Below are 22,379 nucleotides of genomic sequence, written 5' to 3' on the forward strand. Positions count from 1 at the left end.
TTTAATCAGTAATAAAAGTTTTAAAAGAATAAATATTTGACACATAATGACTGATCTCATTTTTCTGTGGTTTGATGCTTGGTTTTAAAGCAGTGAAATATTTCAAATGAATCCCTACTCCCTTAGTTACTTCATGGATAAAAAGGTACATTATGTAATATTTAGGATTTTTTGGCAGAAATTGAATATATTAGCAGAAGAATGATATAATTTCTTTCAAATAAAAACCATTTCGGTTTTTTTGTAGGCCAAGAATCAGCTTCCAGATTTCAAATTGTAAGTATTAAATATGTTTGATCTTCACAGTCTGTCTTAATGTCTGTTAATATTCTGAAGTCACGCAAGTTTCTGTGAGATCCCGAATCCCTGAAATTGTTTGATTTAATGCCAGGTTTGTGGTCCTGTGTCTGTGTCTGTGACTTGATTGTCTCGTCCAGTGTTTCCCAGTCCAGGTCCTCAGGGACTCCTTTCCTCCATGTTTTAGATGTTTTCCCTGCATGCTTTCGCCCTGCTCCAACACACATGATTTGAATGAATGTGTTATTATCAGGTGTTTGCAGAGCGTGATGGTGAGCTGTTTAAACCAGGTGTGTTGGAGCAGGGGTCCCCTGAGGGCCAGGTTTGGGAAACACTGGTCTAATCTGTGCTTTCTCAGGATTAAAACATTGAAAATCAGTGTGGGAGATCCTTTAGACAAGCAAATGCCTGTGTTCACCCTTCACCTTGACCCCTGATACATTTTTTGTGCCTTCATCTATTTGCCTTTATCTTGCCATTATCTTGTTTTGGTTAAAATGTTGTTTTTTTGTGGTCTTAACGTCCAGTTTTATTTTGTATCTGTCCCCATGTCATAATTACTGTTGTTTCAGGTTTGTTGATGACTCACCTGTCTTGAGTGAGTTCCACCTGTTTCAGGTTTTCTCAGGTAACGTTATGTTCTACTCTCTCCTGACCCCACTGTCATGCTTGTTCGTTTGTGTTTTGTTTTTTTTGGGGGGGGGGGGCATGTTGTAAATGTTTTGACTTTCGCCTCGTGTTACAGCCTTTTTTTCCCATGTGTTGTCGTCCTGCCCTCAGGTCCAACATTGCACAGGAGACGAGCAGATTGTCAAGTAATTTTATTTGTACAAAAAAACAAACAAGATAAAAACAAATAGCCAAGAGAAAAACCTAAGAAAATTGCTAGGTAAATATTTTGAATAGTTGAAGCATTCTGTAACTGAAACGGTGCTGTTAGTCAGTGGGAAATGGAAGCACTCACATGGAGCACAATGAGCCCAACAACTCATTCCCAAAATAAACATTTGAATGAAAGGAGACGAACAACACGGAGCACACACACACTCACTGACAATTCAACACACACAACTGCAGCTTTTACCACAGAAACACGGAGACATGTTTTTGTCTTTGTTTGTTTTAAAACATTCTTTCAATGGGTAAAAGAAACAATCGGTACAGTCTACAGTGTCATAAAGAACACATACACACGAGAAAGAGACTTAACAAAATATGTTTTCTAACATAAAATGAAATTAAAAAGTAAGGAGTTGAAAAAGAGGTGTGGCTGTAGCAGGAGTGTCAGGAGTGTGTTTAATCCAGGCCTGCAGGGACACGACCAGTGTCTCACACTGCAACACAAACACATCTTAATTTCTTATTTGACCCATTTTCACACTTTCTGCCTGTGGGGGAAGAAACCTGTTTGTGTTTCTGTACACTTAATTCGCATTGTGTCCGTTCAGACAATAGCAGTGTTATAATAATAAGTCAACCTTTTTGGTGTTAATGGCTACATGAATGCTTAATAAATCCACAAATAACCCCATCCTCCTCTAGTCACGGATAAAGTTTGCTACAGGATTATGTGACATTTTACGTTGAATGGAGGAGAATCTGTGCTGAAGGCTCTCCTGCGTCAGTAAAGGTTAAAGCTGCAGAACGTAACTTTTGGTGATTTTTGTTGGTGTTATTCTGCTTCTGTTTGGTCTTCAAGAACAGAAATTATGGAACATTATTTGTTTGCAGCCTTCATCTGAAAACAGACTCTGTGAAGCGATATTATTAGACCTGACTGGGGGAGCGTTTATGTGTATGCAGCAGCAGTTTTTTATTTAAACATTTCATAGCCATTTCTTTCAGCTGTTGCCTTCATTCGTCTTGCCAAAAAAGAATCTTGCACCATCACGTTTCAAACATACAGAGTGAAGAGTGGAGTGGACATGACACACTTGGGAAAGGGAGGGGTGAGTGGAAAAGTCCTGTCTCTCTCCTCTCCCCAGCCACCTAAACCACCTCTCCCAGTGGGATGCAGTGGTGTTCCCATGTCCTGGATCTCCTCCTTCTGGTCGGGCATGCCCAGAACACCTCCCCAGGGAGATGTCCAGGAGGAATCCTGGCTAGATGCCTGCATCAGCCTGAACTGACTCTTGAGAGGAGCAGCAACTCAACTCTGTCCAAGCTCCTCGTAACTTGTTCGCAGCTCTCCGGGGTTGCAGTTAAGTATTACCTGGCCTACATTGACACGTCCCTGTTTAGTTAAGTTCCCTTTTGTCTCTCATGTTACTTGTTTAGGCTGGCATTTTATTTTTGTTTTACATTGAAACTTGCATCTTTACCTTGTTTCAGGTGCCTTCACTTCCTGTCCTCGTGTTTCTCACCTATGTGATTAACTGCACCTGCTTCTAATGATCTCCCCTCACAGCATCTGAGCCAGTCTGTCTTGATCTTGTGTGAGTGTCCTAGTATTCTCTTGAGCTGTGTTACCATTGAGTGGAATGGTACGGTTTGGTCCAGAATGATAAGTATTTTTGTTTGCATTTTCATTAAGAATAGTACCAAAATAACCAGCCCCACAGTTTCTTTTTTTGGCACCCTTCTACTTGGTGTACCAGAGTAACATGGTATGATCGGTCGGTCAGTCTGCTGAATCCGTTCCAAACACATCATTTTTATTGGTCAGTTTCTTCAGTTTTTGACTCTGCTGTAGTCTGTGGTGTTTTTTTAATGAATGGATTGATTTGTGCTTCCAACTCTGTGTCAGCAGTGTAGGTCCAAACCTGTGGTACAGTGTAATTCTAACAAACTGGAGCTTAAATCGCTATTCAAAAAGGTTGACTGATTAGTAAGTCTTGGATTAAAAAAGAAAAAAAAAAAGATTTCATTGTTAATAATTTAGACGCTTATGAATATTTCATATCAACACCTCCACTGCTTCTATGCCACACCCCCAAAAGTTAAAAAACACATGAGCGAGTGATCACATCTGGCGCACCAGTGAACTAGAATCCGTTTATTCCTTAATATAAATATATTGATTTCATCCAAACCTATTTAACTTTTTATATAAAACAAAATCATTCTTTGGGTTGATCCTTCCCAACAACCAGCTGAAATGAGGAGAAGACATCTGCATAGGTTTGCACAGCTGCATCAGACGTGAGTTCAAACACAGACAAACATGAGGCGTCAATGATTCACAACACACGTGTCACCTAATGGAAGCCCGGCAGCGGAGAAATCAAAGTGCCTGTGAAGTATTGAAGCAAAGAGAATGGAGTTAGATTTTTTTTCTAGAAAAGTGGAACCAAAGCAGCTCAGAAGTAAGTTTCTTCCATCAGCTGAATTGTTTCCACACACTTTTGTTCTTCCTCCATCTCAAGCTGATGTGTAAACATTTTTTTTTTTAATTTGGTCAACTAGGAAGATGATTGAGATCATGAGGACAATGTCTTTGTTTTTTTCCTTGAAAAAAGCATAAATGTTTAAATGTTAAATATAAATGTGAAGTGTAGGAGAACCCAAAGGTTTATTCAGATGCCAGAGAGGAACATGAAGGCCACAGATGTGAAACCCATTCAAAACAAAGTGCTGGTTTTCATACATTCATTTCTTATAAGGATCCTAATGCCCTGTGTTACTTAAAAAGTGCTGACATGATTGGGGCAAACAGCTCAGATATAAAACAAGATTTTGATTAGTTGTGGAACATGAAAGATTTGAGCATTTAATTATTTAGATCCCATGTTTGCCCTGAAGCTGAACCCTAACCCTGCTTGATCTTTTAAAGCTGCACACATATTTGCACTGGCTGTAAACGCAGTTTATGCAAATTCCAACAAGTAAAGGTCCTGTGTATAATATTTACTGGCAGAAATTTGAATATATTACCCATACGTATGTAAATGCTTTAAAATATTGTTTTTTGGCATAAACGAGCAAGTAGACGTCTGCCATTATTTTTGTGTCAGACTTCCGGTTCACGCAACAACTTCCAAAGAAAACCTGGCTTCCGGAAAAACAGGTCTCATAGTCAGGTGTTGCTATAACAAGACAGGACTATGGGAATGCAAAGTGCCGTAAAAACATTGTACCTCCTACAAGGAACAAGAACACACTCACTGTAGCTTAAACCCTTACATTTCTATTTCAGTTTGAACAGACCAACCAGCCAGGGAATGTGCATTTTGAAACAGAAACCTCCTATGCAAACAAAGAACAGCATCCTTTCTGGTATGCAAAGGCCACCGTAGTTCCCTGACATCGAAAAGGGAGGGGGATGAGCACGAGGAGTAAGATGGATATCACTATATCTTACACACAGGAACTTAAAGGGGACAAATTATGCAAAATCCACTTTTTAATAATTTAAATCCTTATATTTGGGACTCTGGAGGTCCTATCAGTCGGCAAAGTGTGAAAAAAGATGACTCACTCATGTTTTTGTGGTCCTCCTCAGTCTAAGTACAGGTGATAAAACACGCAATGTTAACTTCCGTGCTCATTGGGATGTCACAATGTGCTAAATTCCTGGAATCGCTTTGTCCGTAAAGCATGTGAGAGTGCTGGCGAGGGCAACGGTATCCGAAAACTGGAAGTGCGCGAACATTTCTAATTATTCTTGGCTCCATAGTGCAGCACAGAGTCCTACACAAACTTGCAGCCTCAGAGGATTTATCCCAGTAGCCTGTGGCTGATGTCATTTACACTCCCTGCAAAACTGCCCTTGCTCAGACCAGGTTTGTCTTTTTTCTGCAGAGGGAAGAGTGCTAACCATTTTGGTGCATTTTTTTTGGTGCAATTGTGTCACTAAAATCGTAATAACACATCCTGTGATTTTTGATGCACTAATTGAAATTTTCCAGCTTGTGTGTTTGACACAACTTGCACTCCCTGACTCATCAATGCATCGTTGCCTTGACTGCGTGTAACTGATTTGTGTTTGGTTAAAGTGAGGCTCACTTGTGAGTGCTTTCCAGGACCCACTTTGTCATAGCAGCCATTTGGAGGGCAGGAAAATCCCAGATGTAAATAATCAAATGAATGATTTCTTCAGTTTCAGAGGTCATGCAGTCACCCTTGTACGACTTATAACTGAGCATAGTAATCATTAAAGTGATCCCCATCATCTGTGCTACTTTCTGTATTACACATATTTATTTGATCAACTGCTAATATAAAAATACTTTCAGTGCAGCATTCATATCTCTCTTGTGAATCCCTGAACTTCATGGAAGTAAACTAGATTCCTCTTTTAAACGTTTTCTGTCTCTCACTCTGTTTTGGACATTAAATCATACAAAATACACTCTTTGTGGCTATGGATAAAGAAAGTAATAGATTCTTTTTTTTTTTTATCATTTCTTTTATCAAAAATACATTATGCTATGATCCTGATACGTAAAGTCGGTCTTCATGTTCCGAAACATCTGGGCAAATGAACAAACCTGAGCGATCACAGCTTCATTCTGCTAACTTGTCTTTTCCAGTGATCCCTCACTGTCCCATTATGTCCACCTCTCCTTTCCCCAGACACCTTGGCCTGATAACTGCGATGCATACAATAAGAACGTGCACATAGCATTCCCCGCTCTACAGAGTTGGCAGTGGGCTAGTAGAGATGGTCATATAGGCACTACAAGGAAACCTTCCTCTCTGGAGGTAAACTTTATGACCCTGTTAAGACTGATAACTTTCGACAAGAGGGGCTTAAGCCAAAGCCTCTGGGGAAATCCCGGTCTTGCATTTCTGATACTCACCATTTGCAGACACCAATCCATCAGCAAGGAGAAGAGCAATGGGACAGATAAAAGTGCAAAATGACCCCCCTCTCAAACCTCAGGTAATGTTTTCACACTGGCAAACAATGGTACGGTTCCCAGTGGATTTTGTTGAGCTTCTGTGAGTTGGAATTTAAGGGACGTTACCGAACATTTTGTCCCATATAGAGACCGTGATCACTGCTGTGAATGTTGTCCTTCCAATCTTCCTCTTCCTATATAGAGCTCTGGACAGTCGGAGAGGACATTATTCTGGACCTGCAGTATCCTGACGCCTTCAACTTCCGGATTAACTTCCCTTCATCTTACTCTGGAAAGTTTGGATAAAAACAAATGGACGTAAAACCTGGCTTTGTGACAGACATTCAACTGTGGAGTCTACCGGCTAAAGATAGTGTGGTTGTCACTGGACTGGGTAAGTGTTGTGTTAGCATTACCTAGTAATAACTGGGCAGACTAGCTTTTGGTAAATCTAGTCTGAGTCCATGATTTACCAAGAGCTAATCACAAAATCTGTTGTTGTGTTTGTTCCCATCGCTGTTTCCGACTGTTCTAGCACATCATTTATCCACCATCTTCACTTTTACGTTAAAAGCAGCCAGTGAAGAGATGAGCTGTCTGTTTATCATGTTGCCTGATTTATGTGTTGTCCAGTATGTATAGAGGTGAACTGCATTGTTTCCAGCCAGAGGACGTTACCTTGTTTGTTGTAAATCGGCTACAGAAGCTCTATAGTTTACAATGACTCACCAACTAATGATGTCAGTGTCTGCAGAGAAATAACACGTTTTTAAGTAATTTCGTGCGAATGGGTCGACTGGTTTAAATTTGGTTGGGGGAAGTGTAACCGTGCCAGAACTGTGCCAATGTGAAAGCAGCCACTGCCCTTCTTTGGCTGAGTGGTTCCCCCTGTACTACGTCATCTCCACCTCCTTGTCCCTCGCGTCGTCGCTCTGTCTGTCTGCTGTGTACAGGAACGGTCCAACAGGACTCAATTCTTCTTGAAAAAAGAGAACAGTCTCTTGTCCCGGTCGGAAATGCGGTGTGCTCGTCTGGAGGACTGACTGCCGTGGGCCCGCGATGACCCTGGCGGGTTGGAGTGCCACTCGTCCTGGTGCTTGTCCATTAACTGTTGGTCAATCACTCTGTGCATATCATCCTTTAAACCAAGGAGGGAGACACAGATTAGAGAAGAACAGGACAGAAATGTCACACAAAGTGGACGTGTGTGCTGGCCATTGATCAATTTACTACTGAATCCTGATTACATGACACCACAGCTAACTTTCACCACTGGCAACTGTGCTCTATCTCTGGAAAATGAGACAGCTTGGAACCAAAGCTGACATTTTTGCATTATGATGTCACAATGTCAAACTAGTGGACCCAAGATATCATGCCACAAAAGAAGCTCACATTTGAAACCATCAGCTGACAGTTCCACATCCCATCTGTCCCTGTGTGTTTTGTCCTCTCTTTGTTCCGCCTTTCCTGTCTGTCTCTCAGGCCCAGTCCACATGTAAGCTAGATCTTAGATTGGGTCCAAAAAAAATCAAGCCCGACTCAAGCCCGTGCATGTTGTGTCCGAGCCCGGCCCAGCCCGACACATTAACTGCAATTATGAGCCTGAGCCCGATTTAAACCCGACAATTTTTTAAAATACATGAGCCGTAAATGTACGCGTACGTCCACGACCTCCCCACAGAAGGAGCTTCCACAGTCTGATTTACAACAACAACAGCCACTGAGATCCGCTTCCATGAACACATATGTTGCTAATGACGATTTGCTTGCTGTTTTTTAAATGATGCGTTCACGGCCGCAGGTTTTTACACCTTCACACAATACGACGTGCTGTAACATACCACGCGAACACGACGAGGGAGAAAAAACAAATGCTTGATCAAGGGCTCGACTCGACCCGGCTCGGGCAGAGAATCTGAACTCTAATGTAAGCAGCTATTTTTGAAAGCGTAACTTTTTCTGTGGTTTTTCGGATTTCCACAGTCTCTGTTAACAGTGTTAATGTGGAAACAGGGAAAACTAACGTGTAACATCACACTGTTCACCAGTGTCTCCTCTGTTTGACGTCATGTTTGTTTACATGAGGCGAGTTGCATTTTCTGCTAGTGTTAACCTAGCTAAGTGGACTTTTACATGCTTACACATACAAAATCATATGCCTACAGAAGCAGGTCATGACATTTTGCCAATCTCTTTTCTGTTTGGCCAACAGGGCTTTACAGTTTTGGTTATACTGCCCCCTGCTGACTTGGCATGATTTTGACTGTACTTTACAGTGGGTTTATTTGGAAAAAGCCTGTAAATCACTTCAGTGTGTCTGTGAAGATTGTCATTAATCCAGGTCACAGTTTTTCCAAAAGTCACTGATACCTAGTTTGACAAACACTAGTCACGCACAGCTACTCTGCAGAGATACATATTACCAAAAGAATGTCCAATTATATGATATACAATACAGCAGGAGCACATTCCGCTTGGAGCTTTTTACTTTGTTTGGCCGGTTATTTGAGCTGCAGTGTCCTCTTTTGATTTTGTAGCCAATCGTCTTTAAAGGAAAATGGCTTTTGGTGTGCGACTCTAAAATCTCTACCTATGGATACTGTACACTGGATATACTGTGTCTTTGTGTTGAGAAGAGTGAATTAAACTCAGTTAAAAGCTATTTAATTTAATTCATTACTCCCTTATTGTCATAGAGACATTCAGTCACTTAAATAGATTTTAGAGGCCTGAGTGGGCAAAGCAATTCAGTAATTAGAGCAAAGTCTAAATAAAAATATAATTTTTTATACATTCCTGTCCCATTCATTTATTGACCCCTGAAATTTACCATTAGGGGTAATGGGGGTTAGAGGTTTTTAAAAAGCTGCTTTGTACTTAAGTACTACTTCTTCTTTTTTTACCAGACAGAAAGATTAGAAGATAAATATGACTTATTTAAAAAACACAAATACAAAGCCCAACCATTAATATCTGCTGGGAATACACAAGGATGTTTTTGGTGTCTGTGTTCTTTCGATGGTAACATGTGACCTACAAAACACTGCTTTTGGGATACAGGTGTGTGGAGACAGGAGAGGGGCAGGTTGAGAGGGAGGGTCGTGTTTTCAGAATGGTTCTTTGTGTGATGGATAATGGTTTCAGAGAGGGAAGAAAAGCTGAGATGAGCCTCTTCAGAGTCTTTTAACAGTGGCATGGAATGGCTCAGCATGGCATAGTAGTTGTAGTCGGGTTAGACGAGGGTGAAAACGGCGAGATGGCGCAGCTTGGGCTCACCTCTAAAGCAGGAGGGGGGCACCACATGGGGAGAGAGGGTGGTACGGAAGCTGAGAAAGGCCACTAGATCAGAAACCACAAGAGCCAAACAGTAAAGAGCCCTGAGGAGGCAAACTGTGGGCAGGGAGAAGAGAGGAAAGAGCTGCTAGTTAGGGGTGAGGAGGGGGAGGGAGGGACAGTGTCCTCAGTCAGCACATCACAGCCAACACTCTGACGTACACACTGAGTGGTTAATAGAGAGGTTTAGTGTATGTACACTCAGTATGTTTCCATGCGCAGATAAAGATGCAGTATGTAACTTTGCATCCTCTGTCAACCAGTACTATCAGACCTGACCGAGGGAGCATTTGTGTGTTTACAGCGGGTGCACACGGGATGGACAGTGACAAGAATGTAACAGATCTTTAATCGTTACTAACTGTCGTGACTCCTGGATTCTCCAAGTGATTTTTGTTGGATTTGTTGTCTCTATTTTCTTTATCTTGTTTTTTTTTTTAGTTATTTGGGTTATTCTGGATTTCTGTTTTCCTCGTTTCTTGTTTTATTTTGTAGTTTCTGCTTGTGTGTACATTAGGTTTGACTTTCTGTCCTGATTATCTACTCTAGCGCCATATTTTTTCTCACCATCATGTTCTTCTGTGTCCAAGCTTCTAGAATAGTTTTAGAGATCATAGCCCAGGGGAGGAACTGTGGAATTTGTGCAGTTGAATGCATCAAATTATAATCCAATTAGGGCTGGGCGATATGGCCTAAAAATAAAATCCCATTGATTCGATACTAAAGACATAATAATTATTCATATGATGTGCTATGTGTAAATGCATGACATTTTACACACACATACAGTGTTTCAGTGTCGGTTAATTTTAAATACGTCCTCCGTGACCGTAGCACAGACTAAAATACAGCAACAACGTGATGCCAGTCACAGACCAGACTACTGTGTTAAATATTGAGATTTTAGACATTTCCCTGGTAATTGTCAGATTAACCCACGTTTTTGGGATCGTTGAATATTTGTAAATGATCTACAGTTTGGCACTGTTCGGCTTGATCATTGTGTCGGAGGTCTCTGGAGCAAAGACTCTGATATACAGTCCCATACAGCGGTAGCTCGCTGCTCGCAATCAGCTGTTGATGCTGTCCCTACTTGTGCTACTGCCTTTTGTTGAAATGGGCTTTAAACAAACTTTGCAAAAGAGAAATTCAATTTAGTCCAATTAAATGTTAACATGAAGTCTTTGAAAAGTCTGGTTATAGTTTTTCTTGTACCGTCATGTAAACGTACTGAGTGATTGTGTTGAGTTACAATCTACTGACACTAAATACAAGTGAGAGGGAAGGAAGAAACTTGTTCTAGTTAGTCATCTCACTTTCATACTGTGTATATGCTACATCAGAGACTATTTACACACATTAGAAATTAGATTAACAGAATTCATCCAGGACCTACAGTATACTTACAGAATAACCTTAAAACAACCACACAAACTGAAATGGCGTGTGAAGGTTGACCCACCTGCCAGGCCTCCAGCTGCTGCGACAGGTTGAGTTTCTGCTGGATGGCGTCTAAGAGCTGGTTATTTAGAGACATGATGTCTATTTTACATTTTGCCAACTCCATTTCCACTGCTTTTTTTCTGTAAGACACACAAAGACACATTAGAGACGCCTCTATTAAAATGTATAGTGATTATATAATGCTCTCAAATGTTTTGAATTAGTATGTGGTCACTTTTTGTTATTGTAAACAATAATAAGAATTATACACCAGGAAAAAGAGATCCAACTTCTGTACAATCTGCAGCATTAATATGGAAACAAAAATATCTAAATGTATCATATCAAACTGGGACCTCATGAATCGGAATCAAATCAATTCAGGAAAACAGGAGCGATATCCAGACCATAGTGTCTTATTCACGTTATTATTCATGTTAAAATAGGAACACTGCTGCTCATGTAAACAGACTTTAGTGAATGACACAGATGTGATCTTACTTGGCTATGGCTTCGTCTCTGTCTCTGATCGCGCTCTGGAGCTGCTCGCTGGGTTCCCGCACTTCAGCCATCGTCCTTATCTGCTTGTTGTCCTCCTGCAGAGAGCAAACCTCCACGGAAAGCAGCGCCATCTGTGGGTCATATGAAAGAGAACACATCAAACAGACACACAGGCCTTTAATGGCAAAATTAACCAGAGTCGTACACATATGTGAGACATTTAGTTAAGTAGTTTCCAGCCATGTACAAAAAAGAGTAAAGAAGCTTTAATGTCAAAACAAAATATACTGTAATATTGTTATATGTTATTGATGTGATATATCTGACACGTAATTTAAATACAACAAAAACCTCTTGTAAATGTAGTAATATTTAGTATATTTCTCAATTTTTGGTGCTCTGCTGTACTTTTGTACTAATAAAATTTAACTTGACTGAAGTGGGAGCCTCATCCTGGTTCTCCAGCCTCTCGTCACCAGATTGTTGCAGACCTGTGCGGTAAATGTCATGGCTCTATGTTGAAGATGTCAAAGCTTTCTCTAGTGTTTAATTATTTACTTGTACTCTGCTCGTGTTAACTCCTGTGCTCAGATCTTCCTCCTGTCTGGATCAGATCTCTGCCTTTTACCTCCGGTTCCTGCTTTGCTCGTCTCATTTGTTAAACCATTCTTCAGTAAACTGTTAAATTGCCTACTTTGTGGCAGTAAATCATACCACAAAAGAAGCTCAAATTTGAAACCATCAGCTGACAGTTCCACATCCCATCTACGCTCGGTGTTAAAGGGTCATAATATTTGACTAAAGGCCTCAATAGCAGAAGCATGACAGCCTTTAGAACCAGGAAAAAAACATTACTGATGTCATATAATACAACGATATTTTTATTTTATTTATTTGACATATTGGCCAGGCCTAGTTTTACTGTAAGTCATTTGGCTATTAAAAGTACACGAGTGTACACATAGATGAATAGATGCATGAGGTGCTGGTACCTGGTTGTGCAGCCGCAGCAGCTCTCGTTCATTGCCTCGTGTTTTGTCGAGCTCAGCCTCGTACAGCTCCCTGGTGTCTCTCAGCTCTTCTCCCAGTTTCCTGACCTGCTCCTCCAGAGCCTCCTCATCGCTGCGTCGTGAGCCCTTTCAACACACACTCACAATGAAATCCACTGAAAATCTTGATTTGTAGCATCATAAGTGTGCAGAGGCAGGGAACTGCTTGGGGCCCCGAGCCGATAGGGGGCCCCGAGCCGATAGGGGGCCCCCCGTCACTCGGAGCCTGAGGGCTGTTTTTACTGAAATGTGCAGTGACCAGCCTCCTCCCTGTCCCCCTTAAAAAACAATGGGCGATTTGCAATGACATCTCAGTAGGAAACCTCCCTAAAGGGGCCCCACCTCACTTTAACCTGTGTGAAGTTATCGTTCTGCAAGTTGGAAAATGAAGAGGATTATTTGCAGTGTAATGCATATCTTTTTTACTCAGTTTATATATGTTTTTTTCAGTTATTTACAGTATTTTATTGTTAAAATATATATTGTTTTATAATGTGGGTTCTTTACAGTGTAATTTTTTTTTTTTTTACTAAGTTTATATAGTTTTTTAAAAGCTATTTACAGTATTTTATTTTTCTTTACATTCATAGTTTCACATACTTTTTAATTACAAGGTTTCTCCATGTTATTTCATTCATTTCTAAAAAAATAAAAAGTATTTGGAACTCATACATTTTTCTTTGGTGTCAGATTATTTATAACATAATGGTGATGAACACTGGTTGGAAGGGCCCCCTGGGAATTTTTGCTTAGGGCCCCTACAGACTCTAGAATCGCCTCTGTAAGTGTGATACCAACAGATGTACTGGTAACATTTTATTTTGTTGATTCTATAGCTTCCTGATCATTTTCTAGGAAGAAACGCTGAAATCATAGTCACTTTTCTGGAGGATTATATACGATTTGGAAGTATTCATACTCGATAACAAATGTCAGATAAATGTAACAAACAAACCAACACATTTTGAGGATAAATACACAACTAATTAAATAATTAAATGTTTTTAGTCAATTAGTCAAGTGTTAAAGGTGCATTATGTAATAAATCTAAAGCAACTGGCCATAAAATTCTCCTAATATGTCACAGAGACTCAGGAATAATGTTCATACAACAAACTGAACTCACCAACAAAACTAGTAAAAAAAAAATATTTGCATTAAAAAAAGATATTCCGCACCGGAAAGTTTGTTTATGTTTTGAAATTATGTTTTGGTATGAGGCGCCTCCTACTGCCGTCAACCAATCATAGCAGTCAGTAGAGCCTGAGCTGCCGGGGGCCCCCGGGTTGCCAGTTACGTCTGAGCTACAATGGCGGAGGCAACAAAACGGAAGAGATCTAGGTATGAATCGCAGAAATCTCAAGATAAAGTTCGAGGCAAAGCGAGGGTTTGTATTCGAACGGTGGAGAGTGTTGAAAGTGGAGAGGAATTTGAAAACGAATGCAGTCCGTGCTCTCGGATTTGGGACTGTTTGTCAGCTGTTTTCATTTGTTTACCGTATTGCTGACAATAAACAAACTATTTACACAAACAACACCGTCTCTCCGTCCTTCCCAAACGAACTGTGTCTGGACCCAGCCTACTGCAAGCGACCAGAACCAGGTTACGATCGTGCTTATGTCAGCGACTTATTACCTGATTCTGATCACTGGCTGAGCCTCTCCTCCAGCAGCCGCTGCCTTCACTGCCACAACGGATTTCCAAAACTGAGGGAACAGTTTAGAAATCTGAGGGAACTGAGGGAGACTTAGCCAAATTCGAGTCCTCTTTAGGTCTTTTTTTAATGTATATCACCATAAACTATATAACGTTATAAAAGGGGAGGCAAAAATGAAGGACAGTTCTGTCAAATATCATGCATAATGTTACCATATAATACATCTTGATCTTTACTGAGAGAACAGAATTGTGTGTCTTAGAGCCACTCATTTATGATAAAACGCTCGCCATAGTCACACATAGAGGACACGCTGCTCTGGCAACCTCGACTCTGGAGGGGAGGGGGGGAGTGGGAGGCAGGTACGACTCGTCGCACTGTTCTGATTTTGAGTGTAGTAACTGTTTTTGGCCACATTTTTACAGATAGCGCATTTAATTAGGCACTTAAAAGAACCTAACATTTTGATGGAATTGCGTTAGTTAGGTGTTGGTTTTTATGGTCTGCCTGTGAACACGGTTACAATAAATTATGGTCTTTCATTGTTTTTCTTTTTCTCGTGTTGGAAAGGACACTTTAATGTCATTTTTCTTTCTTTCTTCCTTGTTTCCTGGTTTCTTCTCTTCTGTCTTTGGTTTAATTTACTTCCTGTCATCATTTCCCACTCCTGCCATGATGTTCCATTATTCCTGCCTCCATCATGGATTTAATCATTTGGTTTTTCTGTCTGTGTTATGTGCTCCATGTCTCCTGTGCTCCCTGTCATTAGTACATTGCTTTCATGTGTTCTGTCTTAAATATTGATGTTAAAAGTCCAGAGTGACTTTTACAGACATTTGCATTCCCACACACAGCTCGTGTAGACCTCCCCCTCCCTGTTTGGGGCCCCAGATGATTGCATGTTTTGCCCACCCTGTTGAAACCCCCCTGTCCACAGTCAGTATGTTAATTACCGTGGACTCGTTGCCATCGAGCAGGTTCTGTGTCAGTCTCCGCAGCTCCAGAAGGCTGGTGTGGAGGCTGCCAGTAGGCACATCCTTGGCTGAGGACGTCTCTGAGGACTCGTCCATGGAAGAGTCAGTGGACAGCGCCGAGTCCGTGACGTCGTTTCCTCGTAGATGGGAGCAGAGTGAGCGCACCTCGCAGAAAGCCTCCCACAGCTGAAGACGCAACTAGGGCGGAGGGTGAGAATTTAGTTACACACCAGAACAAAGCAGAGATTGAGTTCAGTGAAACTTTATCCTGCAGTGAGGATAATATTTACCTGCTCCCGCTCCTGCTCCTGCTCTTCCTGCTCCATGCACTGTTCTATCTCACACAGCAGACTGGATGGGTGCGGGGTGAGGCTGTGCAGGCTGTGCTCCTCTGTCAGCTCCTCCAGCCTAGCAGTCAGCTGTCTGTGGGACAACTGAACCTCCTGCAGCTCCAGCTGACTCTGTCGCAACTGGGAAAAACAGAGGAGGCAAGACTTATGAGTAGCTACTGCAAACAGCAGCCATTAGTGTCCAACAATGGTAGTGCAAATCCCAAAGTAGGGAGCTGCCCTTACAGTATAACCTCTCTCACAGTGTTAATGCACTGAGGAAACGCACTTTGAGACACAGACCTATGAATGTTTTGTGAAATGTTTCTCAGTTGAACAATTATTTGCTGTTTTCTGTCCATAAAGAAGTTTGGTTTGTTTGGTTTTAAACTTCTTTATGGACGTTTAAAACTTTAACCATCAATAACAACTGGTTTTTCATATATTACATATTACCCAGCCCTCCCATATTTACATTGGGAGGGCTGTGCCAGCGACTCAATTTCATAAACAATGAACCAATTTGGTTCATGTTCACATCTCAGTAACAGGCAGGGATTGAAAGTGAAACCAGATGACAATAACAGAGTGTAAATGTTAAATGTCCACAGACAAATTTAGATTTCTAACTCATAAACTTGGCACAACCACATGTACCCAAGTTAGGATTCCAAAATTCCTGGCACCATACAAATACTGCTTCTTTTTTATCCTTTGGGCAGAGCTGTCCCATGACATAAGTGAACTAAGCGGCTGCTTAGGGCCTCTTTATCCCCCAATAGTGAGTGTAGAGATAAAGGGAGAAAAAACAAAACATTTTATCATAATATGATAATCTAATCATAATCTAGATAACTTCTCAACTGGAACTTGAAGAACTCAGAGGTGAAGTCGTTCCCAGTTCTGAGTTCCACTGTAAATGGAACGCAGCAAAAGACTTTGGCTGAAACTCAGTTGCTTTATTCTCCTGGAGAAAACTACCTACAGCTAAACACATGGGATCTGTTTTCAGAGCCCTCTCTGCTTTCTCTTCACTACAGACCATCGTTTTGCTTCAACTCTTGTCGAGATGTTTTTGAGTTTGAGTAATGTTCAGTATTTCTAACCTATAGTGTTAACCATTGTGTTTGACTATCTGTGCTAGCAAACCCACAACCTGTATTATTGAATGGAAAGTGGTTAGGGTGAAACATACAGAGTTAATGGGCTGTAATGCACTTGTTATCTATGAAGTTTCCTTCAATTTCCTTCATCTCTGATGACATTTCATCATCTTTAACATTTCTCAGATGATGTACCTTTGTAGATCTGACAGGAGTTCAGACTAATTTCAAGGATAAACTGTAGTGTGTGGCTTTTAGATCTTGAAATGAACATTTAGTCTACAGAGGTAGAAGCTCCTGTCAAAGATACAAAGATAACAGTCCTTCTGTAACGTCTCCATACCTGCAAGTCCTTCTCATGACACTGCTTCTCCAACACCAGCGTCCTCTCTCTGAGGTCGACCACCGTGCTCTGTAGCAGCTCGTTCTCCTCCAGCATGGCGTGCACTCGGCGCTCCAGCTCCATCTTCCTCTCCGACAGCATCTTAATCTGAGGGGCGACGCCACAGGAAATGAGCATTCATTGGCAAAACTGAGGACAAGACCGATGGGGATCTGTGGGCCAGATTCAGGGCAACACTTTGTTTTTCTGATTATGAGGCGAGCTGGGCTCTTACACAAGATTAAAATGTACTCCCACTGCTCTGAAAAATGTTCGCTGCCTAGCACGGGGCGTAGGCGTTCGTTGCCACCCTCGTCTTTAGGAATGTTTTTCTGGTGACAGCAGCACCTTAGACCTTAGGTAGACTTCTACCTCATGAAGTGTTTTTCTCTTACGCAGCTTTTCTCCATGAAACAAACATCACTTCTTGCTCATTGTGATCCCTCCTGCGTTTGACCTACATGTGTTAACCTACTTCACAAGAACAGGAGCTCACATGCAGATATGTTGTTTTCAGCATCTACGTTGCCAGGTTCTTTTTTTTTTTATTTTGTCTAATGTTTCTGTCTTCACAGGAATAGAGCAAAGAAGCTGTGAGAACTCAGCAGGTCACATGAGGCGAAGTGTTCGTGGGAGCACCCAGACATTGCAGCATCTCAGCCAAATATAGAGCAGGAGCCGTTTCTTCCAATTATAGCGCAGGCTCTGCAGTCTGGGTGTTTTCTGCTCGGCTTTGAAGAAAAGCTAATGGAGGGAATCTCGCCTGTGAGCACAACTGCTTCATGCATAGTGTCAGGAAACAGGGATGATTGTTGGGATGTGGAAATGTCAAATATGGTTTTCCTTTTATGGACTTGTTCCCTTTTATCGTTGTGTGATAAACATGAAATCCCCATTAGATCCCATTTTAAATGCATTTAATTAGACAAAGTACAAGCAAGTGTAATGACACAGTAGTTTCTGATTTTTCACAAGACAATGCATGCAGCATGCAGTCCAGAGGATAAACAGCGTCCACTCACTTCTAGCCCTTGCTGCTCCAAACAAGTGGAGGGAGGAGAGTGAGTGGAGGAGGAAAGAGTGAGAGAGCAGAGAGAAAGAAAACAGAAAAAGATGATTTAAGAGACCAGACCAGATTACCCAATTTCAGTCATTGAAAACCCAAAACAGAAGCTTTTTTTTTTTTTTTTTACAATGACGATTTGTGATTTCACAGTAATGGCACAGACAGTAAATTGCTGCTGTTTCACTACAAAAATAGCTGATTGTTGATTGTTCAATGAGGTTTTGGGATTATGGCTCTCTGCCCGAGCTCCTCCCACCAGATGAGCATAAATGCTCACTCAGTTCATGACCTGACTTAATTCAAGTAGATTTATTGCCATTAACACACATTATCATGTGTATGCTGTATATGTGCAGTTTTCTAAAGCCTGGTAAACAGTGCATTTCATCCTAAATTGTGGTCCTGTGCATAGACTGCATATAAAAGGGGACATGGTCTTATGATTGATTTATATTATATTATATATAGATATTTTACTGTCAATTTTAATTTGTGGTACCTTATTCATCCTTGAAGGTAAATTCCTCTCTGCATTTACCCAATCTTGCAGTTTGGCACTTGCACTCAAGTTATTTTGATAATTTTGAAATAAACTGTGCAGCCCCTATAAAGTGTGCTTGACGTATAAAGGAAAAATGCCACTTGAGTTTGTTTCTCACCTCAGCCTGTAGAGTCTCTAGTCGTGTCATGTGCTGGCTCGTAGACACGCTCTTCTCCCTGAAATCGTCCCGTAATGAATGGACCTGAGTAGAAAGCTGCTTCTCCACCTCTGCAGCCTGCACGCACACACACATACACACACACATACACACACACACTGTTGTTATTTTAAGATAACTCTACTTTTTAGTCCTTTGTAAAAACCGGGCGCAATTTCACCACTGACAGATCACTGGCGTGTGCGTGTGAGAAAGTGTGACATTATATTGTTCATTTCAAGTTAGCTGTAATGTTAACAAGCACAGTCTACTCAGTACTTCATTAGTCACATCATTGAAGCAAAATTTAAACAAAAACACACACACACACACACACACACACACACACACCCCCCCCCCACACACACACCCTTCTGCACTCCCTTTACTGACAGAGACACAGACAGAATGTACAGGAAAACATGTTCACATGCACAACTTTATGAAGACAGCAAAAAAGACATTAAAAGACACAAGATAAACAACACTATCAGGTAACACAATGCGGAATGGAAAGAAGTTACTATTTAAAAAAAAAAAAAAAAAAAACTATACAAGATGTCAAATTAAATGTAGGGTATAGAAATATGAGTAAAGGTAAAAAATAATCTGACTAAAAAGGCAGGTCACTAAAGACACAAACAAGAGTAAAATCAAACAGATAAATCAAATAATTAATAGTATTATTAATAAAAAATAAATCTTATTAAAGAGACTGAAAAGAACTTTACTTTTAAAACATTCTGTGCTGACCTCAGGTTTTCCTTACATAAATGTGGGCCACAGTGATAAAAAGCTGCCATTTTGTGAGTTTTATTTTTACGCTGATTAAAACACCACAAGGGTTCTAGAAGGTTCATATAGTAAAAGCTCATACAAAGTTCATATAGTTAAAGCAAGCAATAAATATGAAGGTCCAAGACTATTCAGAACTTTAACCAATTATGAATCTCACAGGTAGCCAATCTAGACAATTCATTAGAAATGTAGTGTGCAACTTTTTTTATGCAAATAACGTCTGTTACATCCAAATCATTGTCAAATGAATTCACACAATTGTCATTAAATCTATTATTTTCAAATGACTCTCAGTTTCTCAGTACAGCAGTGTTTTTGTTTCTCACTGCAGTCGTCTAACCGCGTCTCAATTCTCTGTCCACCAAGGAGTGGTGAGGAGGGAGGAAGGATTTCATTTATTAACATCTACCATGAGGGTAGAAAATCATGAAATAAAACTGAGAAAAATCTACCGTTGAGGGTGTATATTGTGTGTACCGATATCGCAATATTACACAATGTATTGATAGCTCATTGGACAGGTGGGAACAGATTATACTCAGTGGCTGTTTAAGCTTCATTAGCACTGAGCTGTACTCAGGAGGATAATGTTCACTCTATCATCAACATTGCCATGGCAACAGCAACAGCCTGACTCACTTTTTACAGCTCACTGCAGAAGCTACACACACATAGTAGATACAGCAAGGGGGGGGGGGAGGGGGGGACTTTAAGCAAGGTTGATTTAAGTTCAAATTGTTTTACAGTTTTTCTCGATTGTTTACACACATCTTCTGAAAGCATGCCTCATGCTCTCAGAACTCTACACACAAATCCAAAAATACACACAATGGGCAAAACCCCTCAATTCTCCTGCAAAATGAAACTTAACATTCAAAACAATGTTATTTCTTCTCAAAATGGTATTTTGTTTTCAAATGACACACAAACCATCATATGAGCAGACATTTATAAGAACCAGTTGAACACTGATGTGATCAATGTAGAACACTTTGATGAATGGAAAACACTTCTTCTCCATTAATCATAATGACTTAGGCCTTTTTTAGTGTTTAGTGTTACACTTACTACAGACACTACATACATAAGTGTGTTGTTAAATATTTTATACTATTGTTTTTATAGGTCCTGTGATGGACTGGTGAACTGTCCAGGGCCCGTGACCCCGCTGATCGCCCTATGTCACTCCGCGACACTCCGGTGGAGGATGAAGTGGTAGATAATGGATGGATTTTTTTTATACTCAAAACACACAAATACACAGTAACAAATATATTTTATTCCTATTTATTGTGGTTGGTGCATGAGTTACCTGTTGTGGTCATTGAGTCTCAAGTACCAGTATTTGTGTGTAAACAATTGAGAAAAACTGTAATATGTGCATCAATATGAACTGCAGCCTCTAGGTGGCAGCACACACTGCAGCAGCTTTCCAAAGAAGCTCACAGAGAGCTTTGAAGATGTCCAACATAAAATTAAGTTATTTCAGTCACTAGGGCTGTAGTGTGTGCGTGTGTTCTCCTGAGAGTCTGTGGAAAGAACAAGCTATCACTTCTGCTGCAGTCACACGGTGGAGGCACTGTGTGACTCTTGAACTCCTCACATAAAATGGTTCTAATGCAAAGACAGTGGTTTGCACACCAGAGTTGTCATGATGCAAAAATGACAAACTCGAAAAACCAGGAAAATATTTGATAAAAAAAATAAAAAGAAGATAAAAAAGAATACTAGAACAAAGTTATCTGACCTAAAGCCCATAACACTTCACTTTCAGACAGAAATAATTGTGTTAACCCAGATGCGGCAATGTGCGGCAATAATCAATGAATGAAACAGGAACAGAGTGATGATCTTTTGTATAGCCGCCCCCAAATTTGGTGTGCAAATTTGGCACTGATAGAATGCTTCACTACGTCGTGGGGACATTGTGGGGTAAAGCAGGTAGCCTGATGAGCCGTAGCACTGTGCGAGTATAGGTCCGGTCCACTTCTTACACTCAGGACAGTGGTGTTGATACCTCCTCACTGCCTGTCTACCCCTCAGTATCCAGTGCTTCCTGCGGAGATCTGCAGAGACACGTTCAGCTCCAGGATTATGTAGCTGCGCGTCACAGTGCTGGATTAGTTGCTTCGTGATTGGGTGAGAGGAGTCTAGAAGTATTGGATGCAGAATTTCAGGGCTCAGGCCCTCACACCTGCGGAGTCTACCTCCCACTCTGATCAGGTCACAAGATTCATGTACTCAGGAGCAAGGGTAAGTAGTCGGCTGCTGAATGGAATGGCCTTTCCCACTTTCAGTAGCGCAAGCTCTCCTGGAAAGCTCTCTATCTGGGCATGTCCCAGCAGGGCCAGCTCTGCCCTTTGGCAGTCATCGGCAGCAGGACAGTCGGTGATAGTAGCAGCCCTATGCAGCGACTGCGTGATGACTTTTAGTAGTTCCTGGTAAGTGTTGAACTGTTGGATGTCAGGTATTGCTGGACCGGGAACACTGGGTTCTTCAACTGGTGCCTTCGGCCAGTGGTTAGGAGGCCCTCGGCTCCTACGATTCTCTCCCTCTCGTGAGGTCGTTCGGTGGGATTGATCCCTGAGTCGATATAACACCAGGAGGCTGGGTCCGAGAGTTCTTGTATCTCCGCAATTCTGGTTCCCACAAACACCTTGTACCGGTATGAGTCTGAATGGAGCCAGTTGAGTACTGTAGTTGAGTCTGTCCAGTACACCCCCTTCTGGATGTCTAGAGTGAGCTCCTTCTTCGAGACTGAAGTCAACTGTGCTCCAGTTAGAGCTCCACACAGTTCCAGTCGGGGGAATTGAGAGTTGCTTCTTGGGCGCCACTCTCGACCCTGCAGCCAAAAAGGCCACATAGACTTATGCCATGGACCTGTACGCACGTTCTGAAGCATCACAAAACACGGGAATACTTTGAACGCTACTGCTGCAATCCAAGCGTGGGTCGATGTAGCA

General features: G+C 41.2%; 1 protein-coding gene across 1 annotated transcript in view; it reads right to left on the reverse strand.

Annotated features, from left to right (window-relative positions):
* Nucleotides 1-7,050: 7,050 nt before the first annotated feature.
* The window catches only part of bicdl1 (BICD family like cargo adaptor 1), a gene marked incomplete at both ends in the record, with an annotated part of 35,028 nt that continues 19,699 nt past the window's right edge, over nucleotides 7,051-22,379 (reverse strand). Inside the window, 9 exons of the mRNA XM_083887220.1 lie at nucleotides 7,051-7,218; nucleotides 10,879-10,999; nucleotides 11,361-11,491; nucleotides 12,353-12,496; nucleotides 15,020-15,238; nucleotides 15,331-15,510; nucleotides 16,816-16,962; nucleotides 17,877-17,888; nucleotides 18,580-18,696. Coding sequence (XP_083743346.1) covers nucleotides 7,051-7,218; nucleotides 10,879-10,999; nucleotides 11,361-11,491; nucleotides 12,353-12,496; nucleotides 15,020-15,238; nucleotides 15,331-15,510; nucleotides 16,816-16,962; nucleotides 17,877-17,888; nucleotides 18,580-18,696 — 1,239 coding nt within the window. The remainder of the gene's footprint in view (nucleotides 7,219-10,878; nucleotides 11,000-11,360; nucleotides 11,492-12,352; nucleotides 12,497-15,019; nucleotides 15,239-15,330; nucleotides 15,511-16,815; nucleotides 16,963-17,876; nucleotides 17,889-18,579; nucleotides 18,697-22,379) is intronic.

Source organism: Microchirus variegatus (assembly GCF_963457635.1).
Source record: "Microchirus variegatus genome assembly, chromosome: 3".
Taxonomy (NCBI): Eukaryota; Metazoa; Chordata; class Actinopteri; order Pleuronectiformes; family Soleidae; genus Microchirus; species Microchirus variegatus.